Consider the following 27,096-nt stretch of genomic DNA (forward strand, 5'->3'; position numbering starts at 1 on the left):
CCTCCACATCCACATGCCTTCCAGCCAGTAGGAGGAAGGCGCTAAAGGCCTGGCCCAGCGTTTCTGAAGGTGTGGGGAGCCGGCACGGCCATGGCATACTCAGTCCCAGGGCGCCTTATGTGCCATGCCAGCTCAGCCTGGTTCAGTGACCCTGAGTGAGGACGTGAAAGGATTGAGAAAAGACACACTTTGGCTCCCTACCTTATTTTTGTTTTTTGGCCTTCTTACTTTTGCTTTTTAAACTTAACTTCTTATTTTCTTATTATTGTTTTTTAAGCTTACTCTCTGCGTGCCTTGGAGCCTCCTTTCACCTGACCACTTTTTAAATTCCCCCGAACTCAGTCCCTGGTCGGGCGCCATGAAGGGAAGTTTCTGAGAGCTGCCATCACACTTCCATTGTCCTATCATTGACCAGAAAGAATTTAGTCACATGGACACACTTAACTGCAAACTATGCTGAGCAGTGTGTTCTGGATAGTCATGTACCCCACTCAGAACTGAGGGTTTATTTTTTTTTGAAAACGTGATATTGGGAGCCAGTTGGCACTGCTGCCACAGTTACAGAGCTCTCTTGAAAGGAAATGTCTTCTTATCGTCTAAGGTGAACCAAATGGAGTGGCTCACCTTGGAATCAACCTCTTTTTCTCTGTAGGCGACCATGTCTGAGTCTGGGCACAGTCAGCCTGGGCCCTATGGTATAGAGAGGCGGCGACGGTGGAAGGAGCCTGGCCCCGGCGGCCCCCAGAATCTCTCTGGGCCTGGTGGTCGGGAGAGGGATTACATTGCACCATGGGAAAGAGAGAGACGGGTGAGTTTCTAGTCCCAAGGACAGCATTTCTGTATCCACTCATTCCACAGATGTTTATGGAGCACCTGCCATGTGCCAGGCACTAATCTAGATGCTGGGGATATTGTGAACAAAACCGGCTGCTCTCAGGGAGTAAAAAGGTAGAGGGTGGAAAAGGGAGCCGTCTTAGATGAGGTGGTCAGAGAAGGCCTCTCTGAAGAGCAGAGACCCGAATGAGGTGAAGGAACAAGCACTGACAAAAACCTGAGTGAAGCCCTGGCCGGTTTGGTTCAGTGGATAGAGTGACAGCCTGCAGACTGACAGATCCCAGGTTCAATTCCGGTCAAGGGCACATGCCCGGGTTGCGGGCTCGATCTCCAGTAGGGGGCGTGCAGGAGGCAGCCGATCAATGATTCTCATTATTGATGTTTCTATCTCTCTCCCCCTTCCTCTCTGAAATCAATAAAAATATATATTTTTAAAAAAAACACACCTGAGTGAAGAGCATTCTAGATAGAAAGAACAGCAAAGACCCTGAGACCTATATCTGGTGTGTTCAAGCCAGGAAGCCAGTGTGGCCGCAGTGGATGAAGGAGGGAAAATGATAGGAGGATGAGGTCAGAGAGGTAACTGGGACCAGATCATGTAGGACCTGGAAGGCCATGGAAACAACTTTGGATTTCACTGAATGAAATGGGCATTGGAGAGTTGGAGACAACAACACAACTGTTTCTGTTTATTGAACAGCATGCAGTGTATTGATTCTGTGCAAAATGTCTTACATCCTTCGGGTCTTCCTGAACTCTACAGCTACCCATAAATGCGATTTTCACTAAGGAGGAAGATGAGCCTCAGAGGGGAAGGGACTTGCCCTAAGTCATAGTCAGTAAGCTCTAAGGCCAGGACTCAAACCCAAATCCAGCTGAGCCTTAAGCAGAGCACCATCTGCCTGCTGCAGAGTGTCCTGGACTGGGAATCAGGGCCTTGTGGCCCAGGCCCTTCCTTGCTCTTCTCCGGTGCTTAGATGACTTACTGCAGAATCTACCCTCTGGGTTTTTCCTCTAGTGCCCTGCCCACCTCTGAAAGCTATTTGGTGGGGTGGAAGAAGGTAACAATTGGGACCAGTTTCTGAGTCATAAGACTGCAAAGATGTAGACTGCTGGTTTGGCTCAGTGGATAGAGCATCGGCCTGCGGACTGAAGCGTCCCAGGTTCGATTCCGGTCAAGGGCACATGCCTGGGTTGTAGGCTCTATCCCCAGTTGGGGGCATGTAGGAGGCAGCCAATCAATGATTCTCATCATTGGTGTTTTTCTCCCACTCCCTACCTCTCTGAAATCAATACAAAATATTTTTTAAAAAAGAATAATTTATTCACAGGGAGCTAGTGTCTTCCCTTGGGTCTAACACAGTCTTTCTTCTACACACATCTTCCTGGGGAATGATGCCATCTTCCTACACCTTCACATCCTGAACAAACAGCTCCCAAATCTTTGCTTTGTCTTTGACTTGACTACTGAGCCCTGACAGCCTCCTAACTGGCCAAGGGACTCCTCACAACCTTCATGTCCCCTGCTGATCTCAGCATCTTCTGCCATTTCTCCTCCTAGTATCAATGACAACCCATTGGGCCTCATCCTGGACACCTGCCTCCCAACCCTATGCCAGTCAGGCACCAGTGCTGCACATTGTGCCTCCTGAATATATCTCCTGTCCATCATCTTCTCTCCACCCTCACAGCCTCAGTCCCACGTATCATCTACTCCTTCCTGAACCTTCTCACCTGTCACCCTCCCTGGCCTCCTGGAAGCCCACAGCCTTTCCTCCAACAGTTCTCTTGCAACTGTCTTTCCAGAGCACTTGCATATCATCCTTTTGTTTTTTTCTTCACCAGTGGCCAGTGAAGAGAGCATTGAGGGAGTTTAAATAATCTTCAATATGTGGCAGAAGAAACAGACCCAGTGAGGGGTCAAGATGCTCCCGAGTTTAATCAAGAAACCAGAGAAAGAATAGGACTCACACTCACATCTCCCTTTTCTCAAGCAGATTGGGGTGAATCAGAAGAGGCACAGAGAGGGCAAGATGTGGGAATCAGTCCATGGGCTTGGCCAGCACAAGAGCAGGACTGAGGAGAAGAGGGTCAGAGTAGCAGGTGCTACCAGCAACTCTCAGGTGGTGAGCACCTGCTGTGTGTCAGATGCCACATGGACAGTTGAATTCTGTCTTCTTTCAGACTCTTATATAATAGACTCACCAGGAGGAAACAGGCCTAAGTGAGGGTGGTTCCTCATCCAACTTCATACAACTCACAAGTGGCAGGGCTAGGTCTGAACCAAGATCTGTCTAGCTCAGTGATGGCGAACCTATGACACGCGTGTCAGAGGTGACATGCGAACTCATTTTTTTGGTTGATTTTTCTTTGTTAAATGGTATTTAAATATATAAAATAAATATCAAAAACATAAGTCTTCATTTTACTATGGTTGCAAATATCAAAAAATCTCTATATGTGACACGGCACCAGAGTTAAGTTAGGGTTTTTCAAAATGCTGACACGCCGAGCTCAAAAGGTTCGCCATCACTGGTCTAGCTCCAGAGTCCTTGTTCCTTCTCCCGGGGCTTGTCTAGCAGAGGTAGCTGCACAGAGCTGTTGGCAACATGGGTTCTGGAGTCAGGCCGCCTGGGTTCAATTTTGCCTCCATTGCTTATAGGGCTGTGTGACTAGCCAGTTAACCTATCTGTCTCAATTGCTTATTTGTAAAGTGGAGATAATAATAGTATGTATCTGCCAGACCAGCGTGGCTCAGTGGTTGAGCATTAGCCTACAAACCAGGAAGTTTGATTCCCAGCCAGGGCACATCCCGGGAATCCCCAGTGTGGGGCGTGCAGGAGGCAGCCGAACAATGATTCTCATCATTGATGTTTCTGTCTCTTCCTTTCCCTTCCTCTCTGAAATCAGTTAAAAAATAATAGTATATATCTCACAGGATTGTTGGTAGATATTTTAAAAAAATAATAGTATATATCTCACAGGATTGTTGGTAGGGTTGAGGGAGTTAATGTATGAAAGCATTTAGAATAGTACCTGGCACATAAAGGCTTTCAGAGTAGTATCTAGGAGAGCCAGTGGAGTAACTGCCCTCCCTCACCACAGGATGGCAGTGAAGAGACAAGTGCCTCCATCATGCAGAAAACCCCCATCATCCTCTCCAAACCTCCAGCAGAGCGGGTGAGCAGGGAAGAATCTTGGGAGGGGGAGGCTGGGAGTAATTGGGTCAAGGATCTCTCCCACTGACTGGAACCTCCTCACTCATAGTCAAAGCAGCCACCACCTCCAGCAGCCCCTGCTGCCCCACCTGCCCCAACCCCTCTTGAGAAGCCCATCGTCCTCATGAAACCACGGGAGGAGGGCAAAGGGCCTGCGGCTGCAACCAATGCCTCAGCCCCTGAGGGCACCACCCCACCACCCCCTGCAGCCCCCGTGCTACCCAAGGGGGAGAAGGAGGGGCAGAGACCCACACAGCCTGTGTACCAGATCCAGAACCGGGGCATGGGCACGGCCGCGCCAGCAGTTATGGACCGTGAGTTGGGACTGAAGAGAATCTGGTTGGGAGCTGGCACCCCCTCACACAGACCCTCACTGCATCCTCTGTCTCCTGCTTCGTTTCCAGCTGTCGTGGGCCAGGCCAAACTGCTGCCTCCAGAGCGCATGAAGCACAGCATCAAGTTGGTGGATGACCAGATGAATTGGTGCGACAGTGCCATTGAGGTACTGGGGGAATGGGTCTCTCCATGCCTGAGCTTCCCCAGGTCCCACAGCCTCGCCTCCATCACCCCATACCTCCAGCCTCTTGGTGGGCTACACCAGACAAGCTTTCAGGCAGTTGCAGCCATGAGAGGAAATGGATCTGAAAGCTCTCACCGGCCAGGGCTGCATTTCAGTAGCTTCAATAGCTCAGCTGTACTGTTGGTAAAGTACTGAACCACTTTCATACTGGTTGGCTAAGAGGTGCTCCCACTGCCACTCAGATGCCTGGGGGTCTCCTGCGCCCTCCCACAGCAGGATGGCCTCCTGGACCCTGCTTCAGTCTCCCTCCTAATTGGTGGAAGCACTTGTTGTACCAGTGTGAGCTGGTTTGAGTATCACTCCCCAGAGGTTCCCCCTCCATCCCAGCGCCCCTGCTCTAGTTCAGACCTCCCATTCCTGGACTGACATACCTACCTCCAGTCTCCGAGTCTTCATTTCGCCTCTTGTGCTGCTCCCCCATCCCCAGACCTGTCAGATCAGGCTCCTAGTCAAATTCACCCTGGTGTGCCCCCTCCTTCCCCAACAGCTTGGACTTATTGGGACAACATGCCAGGCCCACCTGTTACCTGGCTCCGCTGCCTCTGTGTGTCCTCTCTCGCACTGATATCCACTGGGGAGTGTGGTTAGTTTGTTTGTTTGTTTGTTTGTTTAAACGAGGCAGTCCTAGCCGGTTTGCTCATTGGACAGAGTGTTGGCCTGCAGACTGAAGGGTCCTGGGTTCAATTCCAGTCAAGGGCACATACAGGCTCCATCTCCGGCCCTGATTAGGGGTCATGTGGAGGCAACCAATCGATGTGTCTCTCACATCAATGTTTCTCTCTCTCTCTCTTCCTCCCTTCTACTCTAAAAAAATAAAAAGGAGCCATTGTCCAGGCCCTATTCTTTAGCATTATAAAGATGTTCTGTATTTGTATTATCTAGTATGGTAGCCATTATCCTTGTATGTGACTATTGAACACTTATCCACATGTCCCAATATGTGGCTAGTACAGCTGAGGAATTGGATTTTTAATTTTGTTTAATTTTAATTTAAATAGCCACATGTGGTCAGTGGACAGGGCTAGCCCTAGATGTGCTGCTTTCATGTGTTCAGAGTTAGGCCCAGGATTAGCTGCCTTTTTTTTTTTTTTTTTAAGCTCTCCAGGTGATTCTAAGGAGCAGCAGCCACAGTTGAGGACATACAGTGAATCCTCATTTAAAATCCTTGATAGGGTCTTGGAAACTGCGACTTTAAGTATAATGACGTATGATGAAACTGATTTTACCCTAGGCTAATTGATATGAACAAGAATTAAGTTCCTTGCCCTAACCGGTTTGGCTCAGTGGATAGAGCATCAGCCTGCGGACTCAAGGGTCCCGGGTTCGAGTCCGGTCAGGGGCATGTACCTTTGTTGTGGGCACCTCCCCAGTAGGGAGTGTGCAGGAGGCAGCTGATCGATGTTTCTCTCTCATCGATGTTTCTAACTCTCTATCCCTCACCCTTCCTCTCTATAAAAAAATCAATAAAATATATATATTTTTAAAAAGGAGTTAAGTTCCTATGGCATATTTCTGGTCACAGAAACATCACCAAATTTCTAAATAAAGACCCAGAACACTTCTAACATTAAACATTGAAATAAATGCTTTTATTAATCTTAAGAAACCCAAAGATCAATAAAAACAAGTCAGATATTTATTTTCCAACCCACTTATTCCATCCAGTTCAAGGTCACAGGTGAGTCTATTCCTGCAGCTCAGGCTCAAGGTGAGAACCCACCCCAGACAGGAGCCCTTCCATCGAAGGGCCATTCATACCCACACTCACACTCACTCAGACTGGGACAGTTTAGACACGCCAGTTCACCTAATATGCACATCCCTGGGATGTGGAAACCAGAGTCCCGATAGAAAACCCATGCAGACATGCAGAAAACATACAAACTCCACACAGATAGTGACTCCAGGCATCTAGGTGGCAGTGGGAGCACCTCTTGCTGGGAATTGATTTTATTTCTTTCTCATTAACCTTATAACAAAATTATGCTTCTCAAGGACCTGCTCTATTTTATTCCTTTTCCTTGAGTAAATGTCTCTTATGCCCCCTGGTGGTGAAAGTCAGCAGAGTTGGCCCAGAGGTGAAGGTCTCATGAATTTCCAGGACTGAATCCCACAGAAAGAGCCAGGACGGACTGACCTGTTTCTGCACACTGCTCCCTTTCTCGTGCTTCCTTCCTGTGTTTTCCCAGCCTGACTGCACAGATTGCCTCCCAGGAGTCAGCTCTGAGAGCCCTCGGTTACCTTGAACCTGTCCTTCCGTTTCCTGTGCTTCCCCTTCTCTTCCCAAAGGCCAAGCTTCCCTTTTTCCCACTGAGTTCCTGTTAGCTTCGTCACCAGGTCAGGCTCTTTTCTACTTTGGAATTCTCACATATGCTGTTCTTTGTGCCCCAGATATTCTATGTATCCCACCACACACACACACACACATGCGCGCGCACACCCTTTGCCCAATTGAGGCAAGAATCTTTTTCTTCATACCTGATAAGACAGGTGGGCAAGCCATAGAAGTCTGGGGCTCCTTCATCTCATTCCCACTCTAGCAGCTGACAGATTCATAAGGGCTGTATTCCTGCGTCTTCCCACAGTACCTGCTGGATCAGACTGATGTGTTGGTGGTTGGTGTCCTGGGCCTCCAGGGGACAGGCAAGTCCATGGTCATGTCGTTGTTGTCAGCCAACACTCCTGAGGAGGACCAGAGGTGAGGGGACATCAGGTAGGAGTGTGGGGGGGCCAGGAGGGGAGTGGGCACCCACCTGAGACGGGAGGGCAGGCCAGGGTGTTCCTAGTGGTGTTACCAAGATCTTTGAGAGTTGCTTTCCCTCTCTTAGCCTCAATGTCTTCATCAGATGAGGACTAAGAGGGACGAGACTAAATTTTTGTGTAGTTCCAAGGTCACCAATCCTGGTCCTCCCTTCCTAACTGCCCCCGGAAAATGTACAGAGCACAGGCGGGAACTGGGATGGTGTACTCATTTGTCTTTGGATCGAGGCCACCTCAGTCTCAGCCCTGCTACTCACCAACTGGTTGACCTTGGGCAGGTCACTTCACCTCCCGTATCTATCTCACTTCCTCATCTGTAAAGTGGGTTTTTGAAGTAAGATCAGAAAGGCCAACACTAACGAGAACCTGGCACAGAGCAAATGCTCACGGATGTGGCTGATTCGGCCTGGGAAGTAGAATGTGAGAGAGATCTGGATGGAAGGCATCGGTTCTAGACCAGCCTCAGTCCTACATTCTTGAGTAAGAATGGGGTGTGATCGTGAAGATAAAGGATGAAATCCCAGGAGAGGACTTGGTGGAGGAGGAGCTTGAGAACTAGGGTCCAAAACTGAGGGCAGAGAAGGAAAGGGAGAAAGGCAGGGATTAAAGAGTAGGAAGACTCAAAATGGGGGAACAGAAGGGGTGGTAGCCACTTGGGTTATCTCAAAACAATAGTTTTGTTTTTTTAATAAAGCAGGTGATATCACCCTGCACTCCACAGATGGGCATCAGGAGTCCATGAGAAACACCCTAACAACAAATGCAGAATTTTACACCATCTGCAGTCAGGGGTTTCACCCAGGAAAGGATCCATAGTTTCCACCGGATCTGGGTGGGGGGCTGATGCGGACCCAGAAGAGGTTAAGGACCATCGCTGTGAGAGCACATACCCACTAGAGCCGGACTTGTGAGGTTCCCCTGCCTCCCAGTCGCCCCATCCCCTCTACTCACTCATGACTTCAGCTCAGCTGGGCTCCGCTCTGGAACAGCTCCAGCTCTCACAGTGTCTCCACCTCAGCCTTCAACCCCACCTAACAATGTCCTGGTGACTCTCATTTCAGACTCCTGAGCCAGAATTCTATTGGCCTCGCTTGTCTTTTTGACCCGTCAGCCTGTGGCAGGGTGGACTTTGGTACCAACTTTTGTCATCAGGTCGCATAAGTTTTACCTCCTAATTACCTTTAGAATTCATCTGCTTCTCCTCCACTCCCACCTCCCTAGTTCAAGCTACTGACATCTCCCCTGGAGGATGCCAAGACGTTTCCTAACTGGTCTCCCTGCTTTAGTTCAATTCAGCAAGCATTTATGGAGTGCTTACTGTGTGTCCGGCACTGTTCTGGGTCCTGGGGATGTAGGAGTAAACAGAACTGGCAACAATATTTGTCCTTGCGGGACTTACATCTGTAAGGGAGGAGATAGTAAACTAACTAAATAAATACATTATTGGGCATGTGAGAAGATGATGACAAAGTGGGAAAGGACACAGGGAGGCAGTGTTAGGGCTACGTTACAGTCTTACGTTGGGTGGTCAGGGAAGGCTTCACTAAGGGGCATTTGAGAAAAAGCAAACTTGGAGGAGGGAAAGCATTCCAGCCGGAGGGATGGCAGTGTGAACCTCTGGGGCGGGAGAGTGCCTGGCATGTGTGCAGAATGGCATGGAGGCCCTGCAGCTGGAGCAGGGTGAACAAGAAGGGGGGTTGGACATCAGGTTAAAGACAGGGAGGCCCCAGAGTGCGGGGCTTGTCAGTCATTTTGCACTCTTCCCACCCTACAGTCCTGGCCACACAGCAGCAAGGGGATGCTTTCCAAAACCCAAATCCAGTCCTGTCACTCCTCCACCTACATCTCTTCAGGGCTTCCCCAGGTTCATGGGCCAAAGCCCCAGATCCCCACCGTGCCCCCCCAGGGCCTGTGTACCTCTTCTCACTCCCAACCCCTGTTGTCCTCTGTGCTCTCACCACACTGCTCTGATCCTTATACAGACCATGCCTTCAGCCTGGACTAGTCTTCCATCCTCCATCCCCCCCACCCACTTCCCCCTTTAAGTTAATTAAGTTGCTTACATAGCTTCCTCTCTCACCCTCAGCAGCATCATTTGCCTCTTAGGGCAATCCTTCCTTCCTCCATAGACAAACTTACTCCCACTTGGAGCGATACACACCCTTCTTCCTAACACCTGCAGTTACTGACTTCTGCTGATCCTGAGCTAGACCAGAAGCTCCACGGAAGCAGGGACTTTGTCTTTCTTGTTCACTGCTACGTCCTGGTGTCTGGCACATAGGAGGTCTGCAGTACAGTGTTAAGTGGGAGGATACCTGCTCTGTGTCAGAAGACATACTAAGCATCTCAGGGAGGTGGCAGTTACCTTTTGAGAGGCAGGGTATCAAATATATGTAAGGCTAAGGGCCCACAGTGACCAAGAGATTTGAGACTGTTATCCCCATTTTACAGATGAGGAAACCAAGAAAAGCCACACAGCCAGGAAAGGCAGAGCTGGGATTTGAATCCAAGCAGTCAGGCCTAGTCCCTGCTCTTCAACACCGCAGTCTATTAACTTTGTTAAATGAATGAACAAATCTACTTATGGGAAGGGGTGGAGTCTTGTGGTGTAAAATACAGCCCCCCTCCGTCCCCCAGGCTGCAGGGGCGGTGGGTGGAAGGCTTTGTGGGCAGGCAGGGAACCACGTCCCACATGCTGATTTCACTGGAGTGTCAAAGGCCGAGAACCAGACTCCAGTGCTCCCCTCCTTCTCCTCCACAGGGCGTATGTTTTCCGGGCCCAGAGCGCTGAAATGAAGGAACGAGGGGGCAACCAGACCAGTGGAATCGACTTCTTTATTACCCAAGAGCGGATTGTTTTCCTGGACACTCAGGTGCCAACCTCCACTTGCCCCACCCTGCTGCATGCCACCTTCAGCTCCATCCCAGAGTAATGTTAAGCCAGCACCCTGTTTGGATTGCATGTGGTTCCAGCCAAGCCAAAGACATGCTCCGTGCCCTGGGCAAGTTATGTCTCTTTGGCCCTTAGTCTCTTGTCAGTTTTGCCCCCCTCTTCTCCCTTTCATATGTACAGAGTAGCCTAAAAACTCTTCTAGCATACCAATGAAAAGTGTGGTCCTAGAATCAGTGTCCAGATTCTGCCTTTAAGTCTTCCCAGCTGGGTGACTTTAAGTAACCAACACCCTCTCCCCACTCCCAGCCTCAGTTTCTTCATCTGTAAGCAGGGATGCTAAGCATACTCAGCCCCAGGACTGTAGCAAGGATTCGAGTAAGCAACACCCTCTCCCCACTCCCAAGTTTCTTCATCTGTAAGCAGGGACGCTAAGCATACTCAGCCCCAGGACTGTAGCAAGGATTCAGGGGAACATCCAGGCACAGTGTGTGGCACAGGATCTGCCACATGCTGAGCATCCAGGCTCATCGCTGCCCTCAGTAGTGACCTGTCATGCATTTAACTGGCAGCTTTCCTTACCTTCTCCCTTGTTCTTAAGCAAGTCCCTGTTCCTTAGCCTGGCATTCAGGGCCTATGTGACTTGCCTCCTCCAGACCCTCTAGCCTTCCCTCTGTGGTGTAGTCACCAACCCTGCCACACACACCACAGGCCTCACCATGGTCTGTGAACACTGCAGTGCTTGGAGTTTGGAGAGACCCTGTGGGCTTTCTTTTCCTTCGTGGGAAACATAATATTGCCTACCTTTAGGGTTTTTGTGAGATTTCAGTGAGTTAACACAAGTAAAGTGCACCTGACATAAAGTAGGTACTGGGTGCTCTTACCCTCACTGCCTTTGTCATTAGAGCACTCTTCCCGCCCTCCCCATTTTGCTTGGCTAATGCCTCCTCCATGAATATTTTACTGGGATGTTACCTGCTCTCGGAAGCCTTCCCCTCCTCGGAGAGCCCATTAGTGCCTATTGCTCCTCCCATCGCAGCACGTGATTTATCAGTTTGGTCCTTTTTTTAAACCACTCATTTTTTATTGATTTCAGAGAGTAAGGAAGAGGAGGGAGAGAGATAGAAACATCATTGATGAAAGAGAATCATTGATCGGCTGCCTTCTGCACACCCCGCACTGGGGATCAAGCCTGCAACCCGAGCATGTGTTCTGACCGGGAATCAAACTGATCTCCTGGTTCATAGGTCGATGATCAGTTTGGTTCTTGTGTACTGTTCCCCTCCCCACCTGCCTGGAGCGCTTCTGGGAGGAGCCCTGTCCCGTAGGTGGTGCTCACTGTGGGCAGTGGTGACCTGGAGAGTGGAAAACGTACCAGTGTGGCCTGAGACCTGTGTGCCAGGCTCTGTGCAAGGACCATGGGGCCCCAGAAGTGAACTGAACTGTATGCAAGCTGGGTCAGGGGCAGAACGGAAGTTAGACAAGTAAGACAGAACAGAACATTGCAGTGCTTGGAGTTTTAGAAAGTGAGCAGTTGGAAAAGCCTGTTTCTTAATTCCATTCATCACTGCAAGAAGGCAATAGATTATCAAGCTAATTTAGCTCTTAAAAGTTTTTTTAATGAAATATTCCTTTACGAAAAGTTTCATGTGTGCACCGCCGATTCTTTTATACTCACTGATAGAATTTTTAAATCCTCGCACTAATTTTTTTTATAATCCTCACCCAAGGATATGTTTTATTGATTTTTTTAGAGAGAGAAAGAGAAAAAGAGAGAAGCATCAATGTGAGAGAAACATCGGTTGGTTGCCTCCTGTACCTTGACTAGGAATCAAAACCGCAACCTTTTGGTCTACAGGATGATGATGCTCCAGCCAACTAAGCCACCCAGCCAGGACTACACTAATAATTTTTTACCTAAGTATCTTAGCAAAGTTTTGAAAGTATTTGAAACAACAACAAAAGGGTCTTGGGGGGGCATGACTCATTCAAGTAGATGTTAAATTTGTTAGCACTAGGACTTCTCTCCTGTTTGGGAGTGAGGCACTTGAGAGCAGTGGTGATTTGTAAAAGAGTTGGGGAAAGAGTGCCTGCTTTGACGCTTCCCTTTCGCCTCTTGCTGACTAGCACTGTACTACTTAGAAGCTGCCCGCTTGTGTTTCTGACCTTATTTTGTCCTGAGAGAGGCGAGGCGATGTATCTGCCTTTAGCGTGTGGGACTTAGGAAGCCATGACCCTTAGGATCCGACTCACAGTCCCTTCCCTGACCCATTTTTCTCTCCCTTGCAGCCCATCCTGAGCCCCTCCATCTTGGACCATCTCATCAACAACGACCGCAAGCTGCCTCCAGAGTACAATCTGCCCCACACTTATGTTGAGATGCAGGTGAGGGGCCGAGCTAGGCCAGGGGTGAGGCCCCACCCTTCCCTGCAAGATCTGTGATGCGGGGGCTGGGTATGGGTTGTCCTTGTTTCTGCTTCATCAGAGCCCCAGCTCCAGCTGCAGGAAGAGGACAACACTGAGAGTCAGATCCGGTGCTACCCCTCAGAAAAGTCACTGCCCGCCCCTCCCCTTCAGCCTCAGTATCTTCCTCTGAAAATGGGGGTGATTGTTCCAACTTCGTCCAATTTAGGGATGGCCCATGAGAGAGGTGCCAGCACAGTCTGGGCGCACAGTGGGTGCCTAAAGGCTCTGAGACCCTTACCCTGCTGCCCCTCAGCTGAGTCTGGGATCAGGGACCCCTCTCTGGGCAGAGGAGACCTTCAACTCTATTGTCTCTTCCCACCCTCCCTCAGTCACTCCAGATTGCCGCCTTCCTTTTCACGGTCTGCCACGTGGTGATTGTCGTCCAGGACTGGTTCACGGACCTCAGTCTATACAGGTGAGAGGCTGGTAGGAGCGGGGACTGGCCATGAGACAGGGCACAGAGTCCCAGCCACCTGCCCAGGTCTCCCAAGCTCCACTCCGCAGCCACAGGGACCCTTTCAGAATGTAAATGGAGTTGGAGTGGGTCACTACCACCTAACGCTCCTGACACCTCAATGGCTCTCTCACCACTTTCCCTCCCTCTCCCCCTACATCAAAGCCATGCAACTTAGTCTCTGCACTCCTCATCTCTCAGCCAGAAACATTCTGCCCTCAGATCTTAGAGAAGCATTGATCAGACTGTCAAACTTCAGAGGGAAGGTAGGGGAGGGGAGGGTGAGGATAAGGGGGAGCGATCAACCAAAGGACTTGCGTGCATGCATATAAGCCTAACCAGTGGACACAGACACCAGGGGGGTGAGGGCCCGAGGGGGTGGGGCAATGGCGGGATAAGGACACATATGTAATACCTTAATCAATAAAAAAAAAAAGAATCCCTCTCTGGTGGCCTTCCCTCCGGCCTTCCCTGACCTCCTCACTTAGCACTCTGCCCCTCCCCCCATTGCCCTGCTGTGTTTCCTTCATTGCCCTTTTCACCCCTGACAGGATACTGTAGATCTCTTTATGGTCTGTCTCTCCCATTAGAATGGAAGCTCCATGGTTGACAGGGGTCAGGAGGAGGGAGGGATGACTAGGAGGACAGAATCCCCAAAGCCTCACTCAGTGCCTGGCACAGGGTAGATATTTAATACAAATTTGTTGAATAAATAGCAGGAGGAGCTGGCTTGTCTGGTCCTGAGAGTCTTGTCCATCTCCTGCAGGCATGTGTACCATCCGCTGGTACCCTGCAGGCAGGAAAAGGGAGGGAGTCAGGACCTGGCAGGAGTCCTGCCTCAAGCAGCTGGAAGTTCCAGAAATGCCCCCAGACAGAGCTGGCTCAGAACCTCGGGCCACAAGGGTTCTTCTAGGCCTCGCCCCCGGCAGGTAGCTGAGGGGAGGCAAACAGCCTTGGGCACAGAGCCCGGGCAGAAGGAAGGCAGGGGAGCTCTGGGCAGGGAGAGCTGAGCTAAAGGAAGCAGATGTCTCCAGAATCAGCCAGCCCGGGGTTTGACTCCCAGCTCCCATTGGAAGTGGCTTCTTTTCCCACAGCTCCCCATAGGCAAGGCTTTTATGCAGACTGAGTTAAAAGAATTTAAAGCATTTAGCATAGTGCCTGGTACATAGTGAGCAATTGGTGTGTTTTTTTTTTAAAATTTATTTACTGATTTTAGAGAGACAGACAGAGAAACAAGGATTTGTTTTTCCGCTTTCTTATGCATTCATTGATTGATTCTTGTATACCCTGACCAGGGGTAGAACCCACAACCCTGGCATGTCAGGACACTTCCTAACTGACTGAGCAACCCGGCTGGGGCTAAATGGGAGCTTTCTGTTTGTGGTAGTAACCCTGGGTGCTGGGGGAGCTTTGGGTCTGGTCAGAAGTAAGAAACGATTTGCTGGGGAGCCAGCTTTATGACCAGATCTAAGTAACCTAATTATGAAACCTCCGCTCCTACCGCCATTGTTCATTGGAATTCATTCACATGACAAATAACATTGAGCATTTACGTATGCCATTCGCTCTTCTTGGCACCGGGGATCAGATGTGAACAAAACATTAAACAGACTGCCCTGTGGAGTTTACTTTCTGGTGGGACTGTGGGCTCAGGTGCGGGCAGGTAGGAGAGCCTTGTTTTTAAGCCGGAGGTTACCAGTGGGCTCAGAGTAGGTGAACCCCTTAAAATTGTGGAGACCATGGTGTTTGTGTGTGTCTATGTGAGGAAAATGGCCATCATTTTGTCATATCCCATCATTCCTTACCTCATAACAGCTTAATGGTATTTATTTTTACATGTTTGGAAACACCTAAAAGTAGCATAAACTGAAAACTTAATGTCCACACAAAAACCTGCACACAGATGTTTATAGCAGTTTTATTCATAACTGTCAAACTTTAGAGGCAGCCATGATGTCCTTCCATGGGTGAGTGGATAGGTAAACTGGTACGTGCTGACAGGGGAGTTATATTCAGGGCTAAAAAGAAATGGCTGTCAGGCCGTGAAAAGACATGGAGGAATTTCTAATGCATATTACTAAGTAAAGGAAGCCAGTCTGAAGGTGCCATTCAGTATGATCCCAACTATTTGGCGTTCTGAAAAAGGCAGAACTACAGAGACGGTAAAAAGATCCGTGGTTCGGGGCTGAGGGGAAGGAGAGATCACTGGGTGGAGCACAGAGGACATTTAGGGCAGCAAAAGAACTCTGTGTGATCACAGTGGATACATGGCGTGTTTGTCCAAACCCGGAGAGTAAACCGCACCAGGCGTGATCCCTGATGTGAACCATGGACTTGGGGTGATGATGACGTGTCAGTGTAGGTTCATGGAAATGTTGATAGCAAGGAGGCTGGGGACTGGGGCACGGGCCTATGGGACATATGTGTACTTTCCACTCAGTTTTGCTATGAACTTAAACTGCTCTTAAATAATAGCATAAACTAAAGAAATTTATACAGTTGATGTAAATCCATGGATTTGTTTCTGAATTCCGTAAAATTGTGTGAGAAATCTGGTGTGTATGCGACATCCCCCAGGCCATGGGATATGGGGTGTCAGTGCCGGAGCTTCAGCCAACCTCTCATCCCGAATCCCCAGGTTCCTCCAGACAGCGGAGATGGTGAAGCCCTCCACGCCGTCCCCCAGCCACGAGTCCAGCAGCTCATCAGGCTCTGATGAAGGCACTGAGTACTACCCTCATCTGGGTGAGAAGCTTTCTGGGGCCAGAGGAGCGGGTAGAGGGGAGAAAGGGGCAAAACCAGGGACACGGGGGAAGTGGGGAGCTGGGAGGAGGGACGTAAGAAAGAATTAGCCGCTTGTTTTTCTGAGGGTCCCACTGCCACAGTCCCACCCTGGCCACTGAGGGCAGGACCCTGAGTCTGGGTCTGGCCCCTTGATCAGAACGGAGACCCTGGGGGACAGGACCCGTCTGCCTGATTCTGGGTCTCTGGCATCTACGAGAACGGGGCGCAGTGAGTGCTAGAGCGATCCGAGTGGCCCCTTGCCCCTGCTCCCACCGGCCCTGCGTGCCTCCCACATGCGCTCCTCTGCCTGTGCGGTTCTTGCTCTGCTCTGTGGATGCCCTGCTTGTCTGCAGAGACCCAGTCCACTTAGGACACCCCAGGCAGGGTCTTGCCTACTTCTCTGGCCTTGCCAAGCCCCTCGTGCGCTTTCCGAAATACTCCTAATCATGTGGCCATCCTCCTCTCTGTCTTTTCCATCTGCTGGCAGAAACCCCATCTGACTCATCCTCGGGGTCCCCAGCATCGCCCAGGGCCTGGTGCTAAAGTGAAGTGACATTCACATAAATATTTGCAAGTGATCTTGGGGGTCAGGGCAGGTCTTTGGGATGGGAAGGGGAGTGCACGTGGCCGAGCCTCACGGGCCCCGTCTCCCCTTCACCCGCAGTGTTCCTACAGAACAAAGCTCGCCGAGAGGACTTCTGTCCTCGAAAGCTGCGGCAGATGCACCTGATGATCGACCAGCTCATGGCTCACTCCCACTTGCGCTACAAGGGTGAGGTCCCCCGCCACTCCCAACCTGGCAGGTGGCTCCTAACTCCTGATCCAGCCTCAGCCCAGATCCCCAGACTAGTCTTCCGATCCCAGCCTGACCATCTTACATGTTCCTCCCGCCCCCTCCCCTGGCAGCATGGGACCTGCAGGCTCACAAGTTCTCTCCTCCAGGTACTCTGTCCATGTTACAGTGCAACGTCTTCCCTGGGCTCCCCCCTGACTTCCTGGACTCTGAGGTCAACTTGTTCCTGATGCCCTTTATGGACAGCGAAGCGGAGAGTGAAAACCCACCAAGAGCAGGTACGGTTCCCCCTCGAGGGAATCGGCCATGGGAGACGGTGCTTCCTTGGTCTGGAGGCTGACATGGGTCCACCTTGGTTAGGGGGAGACACGGTCTGCCCTGGCCTGGAGGTGACAGGAACCCATCCTGGTGTGAGTGGAGGCTCTGGCCTGTCCCTGAAGTGCTTGGACCCTTTTTCAGGAGCGTGTTTCAGAGTGGGGACCAATAGGAAGAGCTGGGCTGGGGCTGAGCTCAGGAGCTCCTGGAAGCCCAGGATGCTGGTTGACTGGCCCCTTATCTTCTACCTCCACTTAGCAGGACCCAGCTCCAGCCCACTCTTCTCCCTACTCCCGGGGTACCGTGGCCACCCCAGCTTCCAGTCCTTGGTGAGCAAACTCCGGAGCCAAGTGATGTCCATGGCCCGGCCGCAGCTGTCGCACACAATCCTCACCGAGAAGAACTGGTAAGAGCTCTTGGCAGAGTGGGGGGTGAGTGTGAGGTGCCCTCTCCCTTCCCCCTCTACCCTCCTCCCCCACCCACAGGATGTTCTCAGAGTTCTCTCCACATTGTTTCCTTTTCTGGAACATTGATAATTACTTCCATCTTATAAGTGCCTCTTCCATGCCAGGCAATGTGCTGTTTCATGTGGTGATTTTTACTTAAAAAATTGTATGGTTAAAATTAAAGTCAGGGTTAGGGTTTAGGGCAGAGTTTAAGGTTAGGTTTAGCGGTTAGGTTAGGGTTAGGTTTAGTGGTTAGGTTAGAGTTAGGTTTAGAGATAGCAGTAGGGTTATTGTTGAGGATTTAGGGCAAGCATGTCAAACTCAAAGGCTAACACGGGCCAAATAAACAAGGTGTAAGTTTATGTGGGCCACAAAAAAACAAAAGCTTCAATTTTCATAGAAACTTAGATTTATTTTGATAGAGACATGCTGAATACAAAGGGCTGAAATAAATGAGTAATTGTTGACATAAAATAATAGAACATTTTAATAAAAATTAATATTTTTTCTTGAATATTAACTTATCAAACACTGAATAACTGCACAAATTAATAAGCGTAACACAAATAAACCTATTTTTCTTGTTCTCCGAAAGCAAAATATTTCCTGTTGTGCACACCAAACAAGTCAGTCCAAGAGTAATGACGTGGCAATCGGCTGCTAAAATATTCACTGCTAGTATTAGTGGAGAGAAATGGTGCGCCTGCAAATAAGGCGCATAAGGGAAATGAATGCAACACGATTATAGTAATCAGTCATTAGTGAAAGTTGTAGTTCGGTATTAATAACTATGTATAACAGAATATTGTAAAAATTATAAAATTTTTATTAAAATGTTTCTTACATACTGTTATATTGGCTGGGCCACAAAAATATTCGTTGTGGGCTGCACATGGCCCCTGGGCCTCAAGTTTGACATGCTTGATTTAGGGTTTAGGTTTGGGGTTATGTGTAGGGTTAAGGCTTAAAGTTTAGGGTTTAGGATTAGAGCAGTGATTCTCAACCTTCTGGGCCTTTAAATACAGTTCCTCATGTTGTGACCCAACCATAAAATTATTTTCGTTGCTACTTCATAACTGTAATGTTGCTACTGTTATGAATCGTAATGTAAATATCTGATATGCAGGATGGTCTTAGGCGACCCCTGTGAAAGGGTCGTTCGACCGCCAAAGGGGTCGCGACCCACAGGTTGAGAACAGCTGGATTAGAGGAAGTATTAGGGGTAGGCTGTTAGGGTTAATGTTAGGTTTAGTGTTAAATGGTTGAGGTTAGTATTAGATGGTTAGTGTTAGAGAGTTAGGTTAAGAGTGTTAGGGTTAGGTTTATTTACTTTATTTAATTAAACTTAATGGGATGACATTGGTTAATAGCATTATCTAAGTTTTTAAGTGTACAATTTTATGATACACTTATGATCAACTCTGATCAACTGTATCTTGCATTGTGTGCTCACCACCCAAAGTCTAGTCTCCTGTCACCAGATATTTTGACCCCTTTACCTGCTCCATCCTCCGCCACACCCCTTTCCCACTGGTCACTCCCATACTGTTGTCTGTGTCTGTGGGTTTGTTTTGTTTGTTCATTTGTTGCTTTAAATTTTATATTCCACACTAGAGGCCCTGTGCATGAGATTTGTGCACTTCGTGGGGGGAGGGTCCTCAGCCCGGCCTGCACCCTCTTGCAGTCTGGGAGCCCACAGGAGATGTCTGATTAACAGCTTAGGCCCGCTCCCACTAGCCATCAATCAGTTGGACATCCTTAGCACTGCCGCCACCGCCACTGCACTCGCCAGCTGTGAGCCTGGGTTCTGGCTAAGTGGCACACTGACCACCAGGGGGCAGCTCCTACATTGAGCATCTGCCCCCTGGTGGTCAGTGCACGTCATAGCCGTCAGTCGTTCCGCTGTTCGGTCTATTTGCATATTAGCCTTTTATTATATAGGGTAGGATTGTTTCGTGTGATTTCATATCCTCCTAATTAACCATTGGAGTGTACGTTTTGTCACCGATTTTACTAGTGGGGAAATTTAGGCTCAGAGAAGTGTCACATAGCAAGGTCACACACTGTGGTTAGGTGTCATTTGATTGTGAAGAGTAGGACAGTAAGCTTAAAGAAGATTCATTCTAAGGCCCTGAGTGCAGAAAGTAGCCTCACAGGAGAAGAAACTAGAAAGCCGCCAGGAAACACAGGCCTGCATTTTCCAGCTTTCCCCAGATGCCATCTCATTGTCTCCTCTCCCCCGCCCATGTTCTCCCTCCTCTGCCACTGGTTTCACAGAGCCCTGCACCCCTCCCCAGCCCCAAGTTTATGTGACTTTTTATATCCAGAGCCCACAGCAGGTCTGCCTCCTCTAATTTCTAAGAGAAACAAACCAGAAAAAGAAATAGCTTGGCTTGGTGCAGCTCTGTCTTGGTTCCCTGGGTCTGTTTGCCTTCGGGTGTGGGAAGGGGCAGGACGAGGTGGGCTGAACCAGGGCCCAGGGAGAGGGAGAATTTGGGGTAGAAGGGTTAGGCAGCTGGTCATCACAAGACCCTGGAGGGAGGCAGAGATAGAGCCGCTCCCACAAAGGCCAGCACTGAGTAGAATGGAGGGAAGTTTGGACACGGGGTGGGGGCTGAGGCTTTAGTCCAGGTCCCGCATCTGCAGCTTCACTTACCATGGCAGTTAGGGAATCAGGGTTGGCATCTTCCCTGTAGCCCAGTTGAGGGGGCCCACATCACAGGTCACCTGTGGGCCCAAGGCTGGGTGGGGCCCCAGCAGGGCAACTCTGACTGTTGGCCTCCTCTCACAGGTTCCACTATGCTGCCCGGATCTGGGACGGGGTGAAGAAGTCCTCTGCCCTGGCAGAGTACAGCCGTCTGCTGGCCTGAGACCGAGGGGAGCGGTGTCATGCAGGAGCCCCTTTCTGGGCCCCAGTGGATGGCAACGGAGCATGTACGTCCTCGACCCTCTGGCAAGGTGGAGAGGGCCGGTAGGCCTGATGGATGAGGAACCGTGACTTCCTCTCCTGGAGACGTGAGGTGTTCAGGGCCAGGCCCCTTGCCCTCAGTGGAGCATTGTTCAGGGGTGACTGAGATCCTACCCGCAACCTGGGACGGGGCAGCCCATCCTTAGGCCCCACAGGGGTAGGTGGGGGGAGGAGGCTGAATGGTCATCAAGAAGCATGGGCTCCATCTTGCCCCTCTGCAGGGACAGGAGCAACAGGTCCCTCTTCCCTGACTCCCAGCCCTTTCCTGTAAGGTGAGGCCCAGTCTTGGGAGCTCTTTATGGGAGCAGATCTGGTGGTGCGAATAAAAGCAGTCATGCAAGCTTATGCTGGTGCTCCTCCTCCTTTCTCCCCACACGCTGGCCTGGAGCAGGGCACGTTTGGGTCCCAGCCCCTGCAGGCAGGTTATCCTCCGTCACCCACTGTGGCCTGAATGAACTTCCTACTGCGACTCATTCAGTATCGGTCACAGACTTGCTGGGAGTAGGTGAAGACCAGTTTCAGTTAGGGAGGAAGCCCCTAGATGCGGGGTTCTGTTTCCTGGGCGCCCTCAGGCCTCGTCTCTGTGTTGCGGAAAATTCACTGGCTGCCCTTGTGTCGTCCGCTCCCACTTGAAGGCAGTGCCTGCCTTTGGTGAAATGCCTGGCTTAACACATGGTTAACAACAGAGCATGTGCCTCGGTAGGTGCAGTTGGTTAAATACAGCACTTCCCCATGGCTTAGCCAGTTCTGCCCTCGTTCAAATGCTCAGACCTGACCCTGGCACGTGATGCCTACTGTTGGTTAAATATGGTGGCTTCCTTTCCCTATAAACCTCATCTACGCTTTAAAAAATGGTCCCTCAGGTTTGTTCCTGTTATTTAAATAAAATTTTTAAAATGGTCCCTACCTTTCATTTAAACCCAGACCTGCCCCCAGTTAAATACACCATACAGTTCAATTAGTACCCTCTCTCATCTGCTCAGTTAAATACAGTGTATAATCTTAGTATTTCATAAAGTATGTCTCTGAATTGGTCTGGCCACCCCACCCACATCCCAAATTAGTCCTGTCAAATCATGCCACTCCACCCTTCCATAAAGCAGTCGGTTCCAGTCTACCCAGCTAGTCTCCTCTGTCTACCGCTGCCCCAGGCCACTTCTTTTTCTCCTTGGCTTCCCCTACCCTTGGGCAGACCCAGAGAGTCCTGGTGTCCATGTCATGGGAATCCGGAGTCTGTCAAGAAAAAGCACAGCTGAAGGGAGTGGGGTAGTGAAGAAAGCACTGAGGCCAGGCAAGGTCTGGCCGGAAGTGGGGACTCTGTGGCTCTCAAGGGAGGGCTGAAGTCTGGGAGGTGTGAAACCAGAGCAGGCTCTGGCCTTGTCACTTGCTGATCTCCCTTACTGATCCCCAGGGCCCTTCAGAGCCGTGACATTCCCTCTTACAGAAATGCGTTTGCATCCTTTGCCCGCCACCCCAACCTGCACAGGCACTCCTAGCGGCCTTCTCCCGGGGTAGACAACTGAGCTCTTGTCCCATGGCCCCTCCCCTCCCCCTGCTTCCTAGGGGGACTGCTGGTTGATGGGGGTTGCAGAGTGGGGAAGCGGGGAGGGGGCAGTGGCCCGAGAGGGCATAAGACCCAGGGCACAAGAACACAAGACAGCACACGGGCTGAGTCAGGAGAGTCGGACCTTGATTTTCTTCCCACACCACCCAGCCTGGAGACAGACAGAGCCTGTGTCCTCCCAGCCCTTCCTTCCACCTCCCGCTGGCCTGGGCTGAGGGCTGGGATTATTGATTGGAATTCTCTGAGAGCCTGTGCTCAGTGATGTTTAGGAAGGTCTGTATCAGCATGTGGGCATCCTCGACCGCCACGTCCAAGGACAAGCGGAGCATCTGGTAGACAGTGGCAAAGGAGATGCCGCAGGTGGCCAGGGCGCCCAGGACGGGCACATTGAGGAGCTCCTGGGTGAAAGCAGAGGCATCCCTGGAGGCCTGGCCCAGCATGTCCACCACCAGCTCCTTGGTGACCGGGGTCTTCGGGCCCTGTATCACCTCCAGTAATCTGTGCAGGGGCTGGCCCGTCTGCGCAGCCAGCTTCACGAGGGAGTCCTCGTCCAGGCCGAAGCTGTGGTAGTAGCCTTCTAGGGCGTGGATGAGCCGGTAGAGGTCACACGCCACATCCTGTACTCCTGGCACAGGACTTGAGTTGATGCCACAGGCCACTGTGGCCACCAACCAGATGTGCTGCCGCAGCGAGGACGCCTTCTTCTCTAGGATGGCCTCGGAGAGGTTGGGCAGGGCCACCAGGAGTGCATGCTGCTTGTGGCTCTCCACTCCCGTCACCATCGATTCCTCCAGCAGGCCGAAGTCGTACTTGCCCAGCTCAAACATGGACAGCAGGAAGACCTTGGGGTCCTGCAGGCCCTCCGCTGCAGGAGGCAAGAGCACCGTTCAGTGGTCTCCACATCAGAGCAGCCGTGGTGCCCTGACAGCTACCTGGGCTCAAGCACTTGCCAGGAGTCTGCACAGCCTGTGGCTTAGGAGCGTGGGCCCTGGAGCCAGGCTGCCTGAGTTCAGACAGGAGCCTTGCTACCTGTGTGGCCTTGAGCAAGTTACCAAACCTCTCTGGTCTGTAAAATAAGGTGATCATTTTACCTACTTCCTAAGGTAGTGAACTGAGTTCATGAAAATGGTGTGTGGCCTGTGTTGAGCCCGCAGTGAACGTTAGGTGCCATCAGTGATAGGTGCCAGCATCTGCATGGGCTGAGCCCGCAGTGAATAGGTGCCATCAGTGATAGGTGCCAGCATCTGCATGGGTGCATGGCGTTGGCACTGCGTGCTTGATAACTAGCACACAAGCCAATACGTGTTATTTTCTTCCTTAATGCACGTGATGGGGTCTCTGTCACCTGTGACTGAGAAGTGCCAACTCAGGAAACGGAGTGTAAGTGCCGGACTTAAGCTTTGATTGAGGAGGCATCCATTTCAAAGAGGGCTGTCTGGAATAAACAGGCTGGCCAGCCCCAGGAACCAAGCTGCCCGCCCCCCCTCCTTTGTGTTAGAGAACTTGGTGGATTTCAGTATCTCCCCACTTGGGCTACTTGTTTTCTCTTCCTGAGCTTTAAATTCCTGCTCCTACAGTTTAAATTCACCAGTAGAGTAACACCAGAACCCTAGGCCCCTGCCCTCAACCCCAGTAAAAGCAGCACCCAGGCCCTTTGTTCCTCTGCGACCCCGCTGTGCAGGCCCAGGTCTGCTGTGTGATTGCCAGCCCTGTGAGTAGTAGACCTGTGTCCTTCCAATGTTCCCAGTGGCTGTTGCTGAAGGGCAAGCATCTGCCTTCGTAAGAACCGGGAGGGCTTGTCCGTCCCCTTATTGGTTATTGGTGGGCTGAGACCAGCACACGGCACAGCTAGCAGCATTGCACTGTGAGGCCTTGTTCAGCCTCCAAGTGTGACCTTAGGTAACCCGTTTCCCACTGAATCTCAGCTGGAAAATGAAGGGGAAGAGGGGGGCAATCCCCCAAGGATCCATCCCCCCCCGGCCCCCCAGAGAGGGCACCTCACCTTCCAGCCGCTGCCAGCAGTCCTCCCGGATCTGCCTGAGCACCCTCTGCTCGGAGAAGGTGCTGGGGCGGCGGCTGCGAGAGGCTGCGAGGTCCACGTCCACCTTGGAGCGGACGAAGTAGAAGGCCTTGCCCTGCTCCAGGAGCCCGCGGGCCAGCTGGGCGTGGCGGGCAGTGAAGCTGTCTGGGGTGATGATGATGAAGAAGTCGTAACGGTCCACCAGCACCCGCTGGAGGTATTCATCAGCCTGGAAAGTGGGCGTGTCTATGCCCGGCAGGTCCCAGATGATGATGTTGAAGTACTTGGGGTGCGGGTATGGCGTGGGCTCCACGGTCATTTCTACCACACCCGTGCCGGCCGACTTGGGGTCCTCATCTCCCAGCCCCCGGATGGCGTTGACAAAGGTCGACTTGCCTGAGCCTATTGCCCCGGTAACGCCAATGTCCAGCCTGACGTCCTCCAGCGAGTGGAGTGTGGCCTGCAACTTGGCGGCCACTGCTGGCAGGTTCCCCGCCTCGAAGGTCTCCTTCAGAGCCCCGGTGTCCTTTGACAGCTCCGAGATGTTGAACTGGAAGATTGGGTTCGCCATGGGCTGCCTGACCCCCAGTTCCACGTCTTTGGGACTTGATGACCTTTGGCAGGACAGGTAAGGGAGTGTGTTCACCCTGAGTTGCCCTCTCTTCTCCAGCCCTCAGCAAGCCCAAGACATTGGCGGCACCACCAGTAATAGTACTGAGTGTGACATGGTGCTAATAGGCCCGGTGCTAAGTGCTTTATTCATCACTGCTCTGCTGCAGGGTTTCATAAACTCCTCAAGAGCCAAAAAAAGGAGATCAACCCCCTTACGATCCACATTCAGCAGTGAGAGGAGAGCGCACTTGCCCAAGGCCTCCAGCCAGTGTGTCGGGGTGGGAATGGGACTTGGGTCTTCTGATCCTAGAATTCCAGTTCTGAAATAACCCTGCACCAGGCCCTGCGCTCAATATACGTCAGTGATTAAGAGCTGGAACCCTCATCATCGCTAATAGTGTATTTAATGTTTACTCTGGTCCAGCCACTGTCCTAACCATATGCCTCATTTCATGAAGTCCCCATTTTACAGAGGAAACAGGCTCAGGGAGGTAGAAGTCCCTTGCAAAATGCCTTACAGCTTATACCAGAGCCAGGACATGGGCCGCTCCCACTGGCGCTTTTTCCCCTTATGTGTTTCCCCGTGATTCAGCACCCCGTGTGTGCCAGGACCTCTTTGAGTGCTGCAGTTCCAACACCAGGAAAAGAGACCCAAGGGATCTGGTGCATTTGTGGAAACACTGCCCGCCTCAAGGCCTGGCTTCTAAGTGCTCATTTGCTCAGGAGCCACAGTGCACCTAGGCACACCCGGATCTGCCTCTGGGCTTGGAGTCCTCACTCGTGGGATGGACGGGCGGCCAGCGCTGACGTGGAATTGCATGACTGCGTCTAGACCAGTGATGGTGAACCTTTTGAGCTCGGCGTGTCAGCATTTTGAAAAACCCTAACTTAACTCTGGTGCCGTGTCACATATAGAATTTTTTTGATATTTGCAACCACAGTAAAACAAAGACTTATATTTTTGATATTTATTTTATATATTTAAATGCCATTTAACAAAGAAAAATCAACCAAAAAAATGAGTTCGCGTGTCACTTCTGACACGCGTGTCATAGGTTCGCCATCACTGGTCTAGACCCTGCCGTGCCAGGGACTTGCCAGGTGATGCTCAGCAAGTCATGCCCCCTCTGCTGCCTTTATTTCCTACACCTGCGAGGGTGGGTGTCAGCTTCCTCACCTGTGGAATGGAACGATGACTCCTCAGAGCCTCCCAGCTCGGCTGTTTCAGGAAGGCCCGGGGTCTTACTGCTGCCGAGGTTCAGGCAGGGGCCAGCTTGGGAGGGGCTTGGAACGTCAGGCTGAGTTGATCTTTATCTGTGGGTAGCCATGGGGAGGGCTTGAGCAGCGGAGGGAGAAGTCTGCTGTGGACATTAGAGTCCTTCTGTGGCCTATGGGGACTGAGTCTAGAGCCTGGGAGATGAGGCAAGGCAGGGGCTGGGGCAGGAACTGGGTGGACAGGTGAGACCTGAGCTGGAACAGGGGCTAAGGGGGTTTAGATGGGAGATGGGGAATGGAGAGATGAAGGCAGAAGGGCCAGGACACGGTGACTAGTTGGAGACAAAAGTGACCCTTTCGATCTCTCTCAACCTTAGGCCCAACGTGGAGAGAGCACTCACTACTCATGCCCACCTTTCCATCCCCGCCACTGGGGCCAGTGAGTCCTGTGTTTAGGGTGGTGTCTGAGGGCCCCTGGTATAAGCTGTGGGCTGTGCGCTGAGAATGGATTTGGAAAGGATTATCTGTCTTACACATCTGGGATTTCCCTACCGTGATCCCCCACACCCTTTTTGGTGCAGCAAGACCCATGTGAACCCCAGTAGTCCCGGCAAAGCCAATGAATGGGAGGCAACTGGGAAAAGAGGAACCCGTTTGCAAAGCAGAGCACTCTTCAGCCAAGAGCATCAGCACCCCCTTTAATCGTCCAGGTCAAAGCGGACCCTCTGAGTCAGGAGCTGTTTCCTAGGGTTGGGGGTCATTTGAGGCCCCCAAAGGAGGCAAGAACCATCACCAGCTCCTGGGAAATCCACAGGGAGTATTTGTGAGCACCTGGGGGTGAGCCAGCTCCCTGCACCCAGCCTCAGAGCCTTGTGCGAGTTCCTGCATCTAAACCTGACCCTTGTCTTAGCCCACAGAAGCCCCAGGCAAGCCACCCTGTCCACAACCCCAGCCTGCGAGTTCTGGAGTTTTAGTCATGTGATCCTTGAATCAGCCAAAGAGTTTGGTTTCACTGGGTGCCTGGTCCAGACGCAAGAAATGCTCACTCACGTGTGTACACGTTTTCTGTCACTCACAGCCACATGCAGCTTTCAGACCCCAACACAGTCACCGTCATTCAGACCACAGCCTTTCAGCACAATCCCAGTATTCAAGCACGCGCACACGCACACACTGA

At 51.2% G+C, this 27,096-nt stretch overlaps 2 protein-coding genes across 8 annotated transcripts in view; one reads left to right on the forward strand and one right to left on the reverse strand.

Moving 5' to 3' along the window:
- SMG9 (SMG9 nonsense mediated mRNA decay factor) overlaps nucleotides 1-20,853 on the forward strand; it is a 23,961-nt gene extending 3,108 nt beyond the window's left edge. For 2 of the 7 annotated variants that reach the window (XM_014533540.1, XM_014533541.1), the window contains exons 2-14: nucleotides 653-808; nucleotides 3,940-4,014; nucleotides 4,102-4,366; nucleotides 4,457-4,554; nucleotides 7,218-7,330; nucleotides 10,154-10,265; nucleotides 12,572-12,667; nucleotides 13,078-13,163; nucleotides 15,841-15,947; nucleotides 16,651-16,758; nucleotides 16,893-17,057; nucleotides 17,353-17,500; nucleotides 20,332-20,420. In XM_014533540.1, the coding sequence (XP_014389026.1) occupies nucleotides 659-808; nucleotides 3,940-4,014; nucleotides 4,102-4,366; nucleotides 4,457-4,554; nucleotides 7,218-7,330; nucleotides 10,154-10,265; nucleotides 12,572-12,667; nucleotides 13,078-13,163; nucleotides 15,841-15,947; nucleotides 16,651-16,758; nucleotides 16,893-17,057; nucleotides 17,353-17,500; nucleotides 20,332-20,410 (1,602 nt within the window). In that variant the 5' untranslated portion in view covers nucleotides 653-658 and the 3' untranslated portion in view covers nucleotides 20,411-20,420. Of the gene's footprint in view, nucleotides 1-649; nucleotides 809-3,939; nucleotides 4,015-4,101; nucleotides 4,367-4,456; nucleotides 4,555-7,217; nucleotides 7,331-10,153; nucleotides 10,266-12,571; nucleotides 12,668-13,077; nucleotides 13,164-15,840; nucleotides 15,948-16,650; nucleotides 16,759-16,892; nucleotides 17,058-17,352; nucleotides 17,501-20,331 lie in introns of those variants that run through there. The other 5 variants (XM_014533542.1, XM_014533543.1, XM_005886500.2 and 2 more) reach the window with 5 other exon arrangements.
- A 1,443-nt stretch (nucleotides 20,854-22,296) lies between these two features.
- On the reverse strand, nucleotides 22,297-24,663 carry LOC102241956 (interferon-inducible GTPase 5). The gene is made up of 2 exons (XM_005886519.1): nucleotides 24,075-24,663; nucleotides 22,297-22,937 (listed from the first exon to the last, which is right to left on the reverse strand). The coding sequence occupies exons 1-2, from the start codon at nucleotides 24,661-24,663 to the stop codon at nucleotides 22,297-22,299; spliced, it is 1,230 nt and encodes a 409-aa protein (XP_005886581.1).
- Nucleotides 24,664-27,096: the final 2,433 nt, after the last annotated feature.

The sequence above is a fragment of the Myotis brandtii genome, unplaced genomic scaffold (assembly GCF_000412655.1).
Source record: "Myotis brandtii unplaced genomic scaffold, ASM41265v1 scaffold987, whole genome shotgun sequence".
Classification (NCBI taxonomy): Eukaryota; Metazoa; Chordata; class Mammalia; order Chiroptera; family Vespertilionidae; genus Myotis; species Myotis brandtii.

Bases quoted from the DNA above. Each gene is read 5' to 3' on its own strand.
- LOC102241956 (XM_005886519.1), bottom strand. From the start codon at position 24,663: ATGGCGAACCCAATCTTCCAGTTCAACATCTCGGAGCTGTCAAAGGAC. The intron at 22,938-24,074 runs GTGAGGTGCCCT...TGCCTCCTGCAG, and splicing joins CTGCTGGCAGCGGCTGGAAG to CGGAGGGCCTGCAGGACCCC.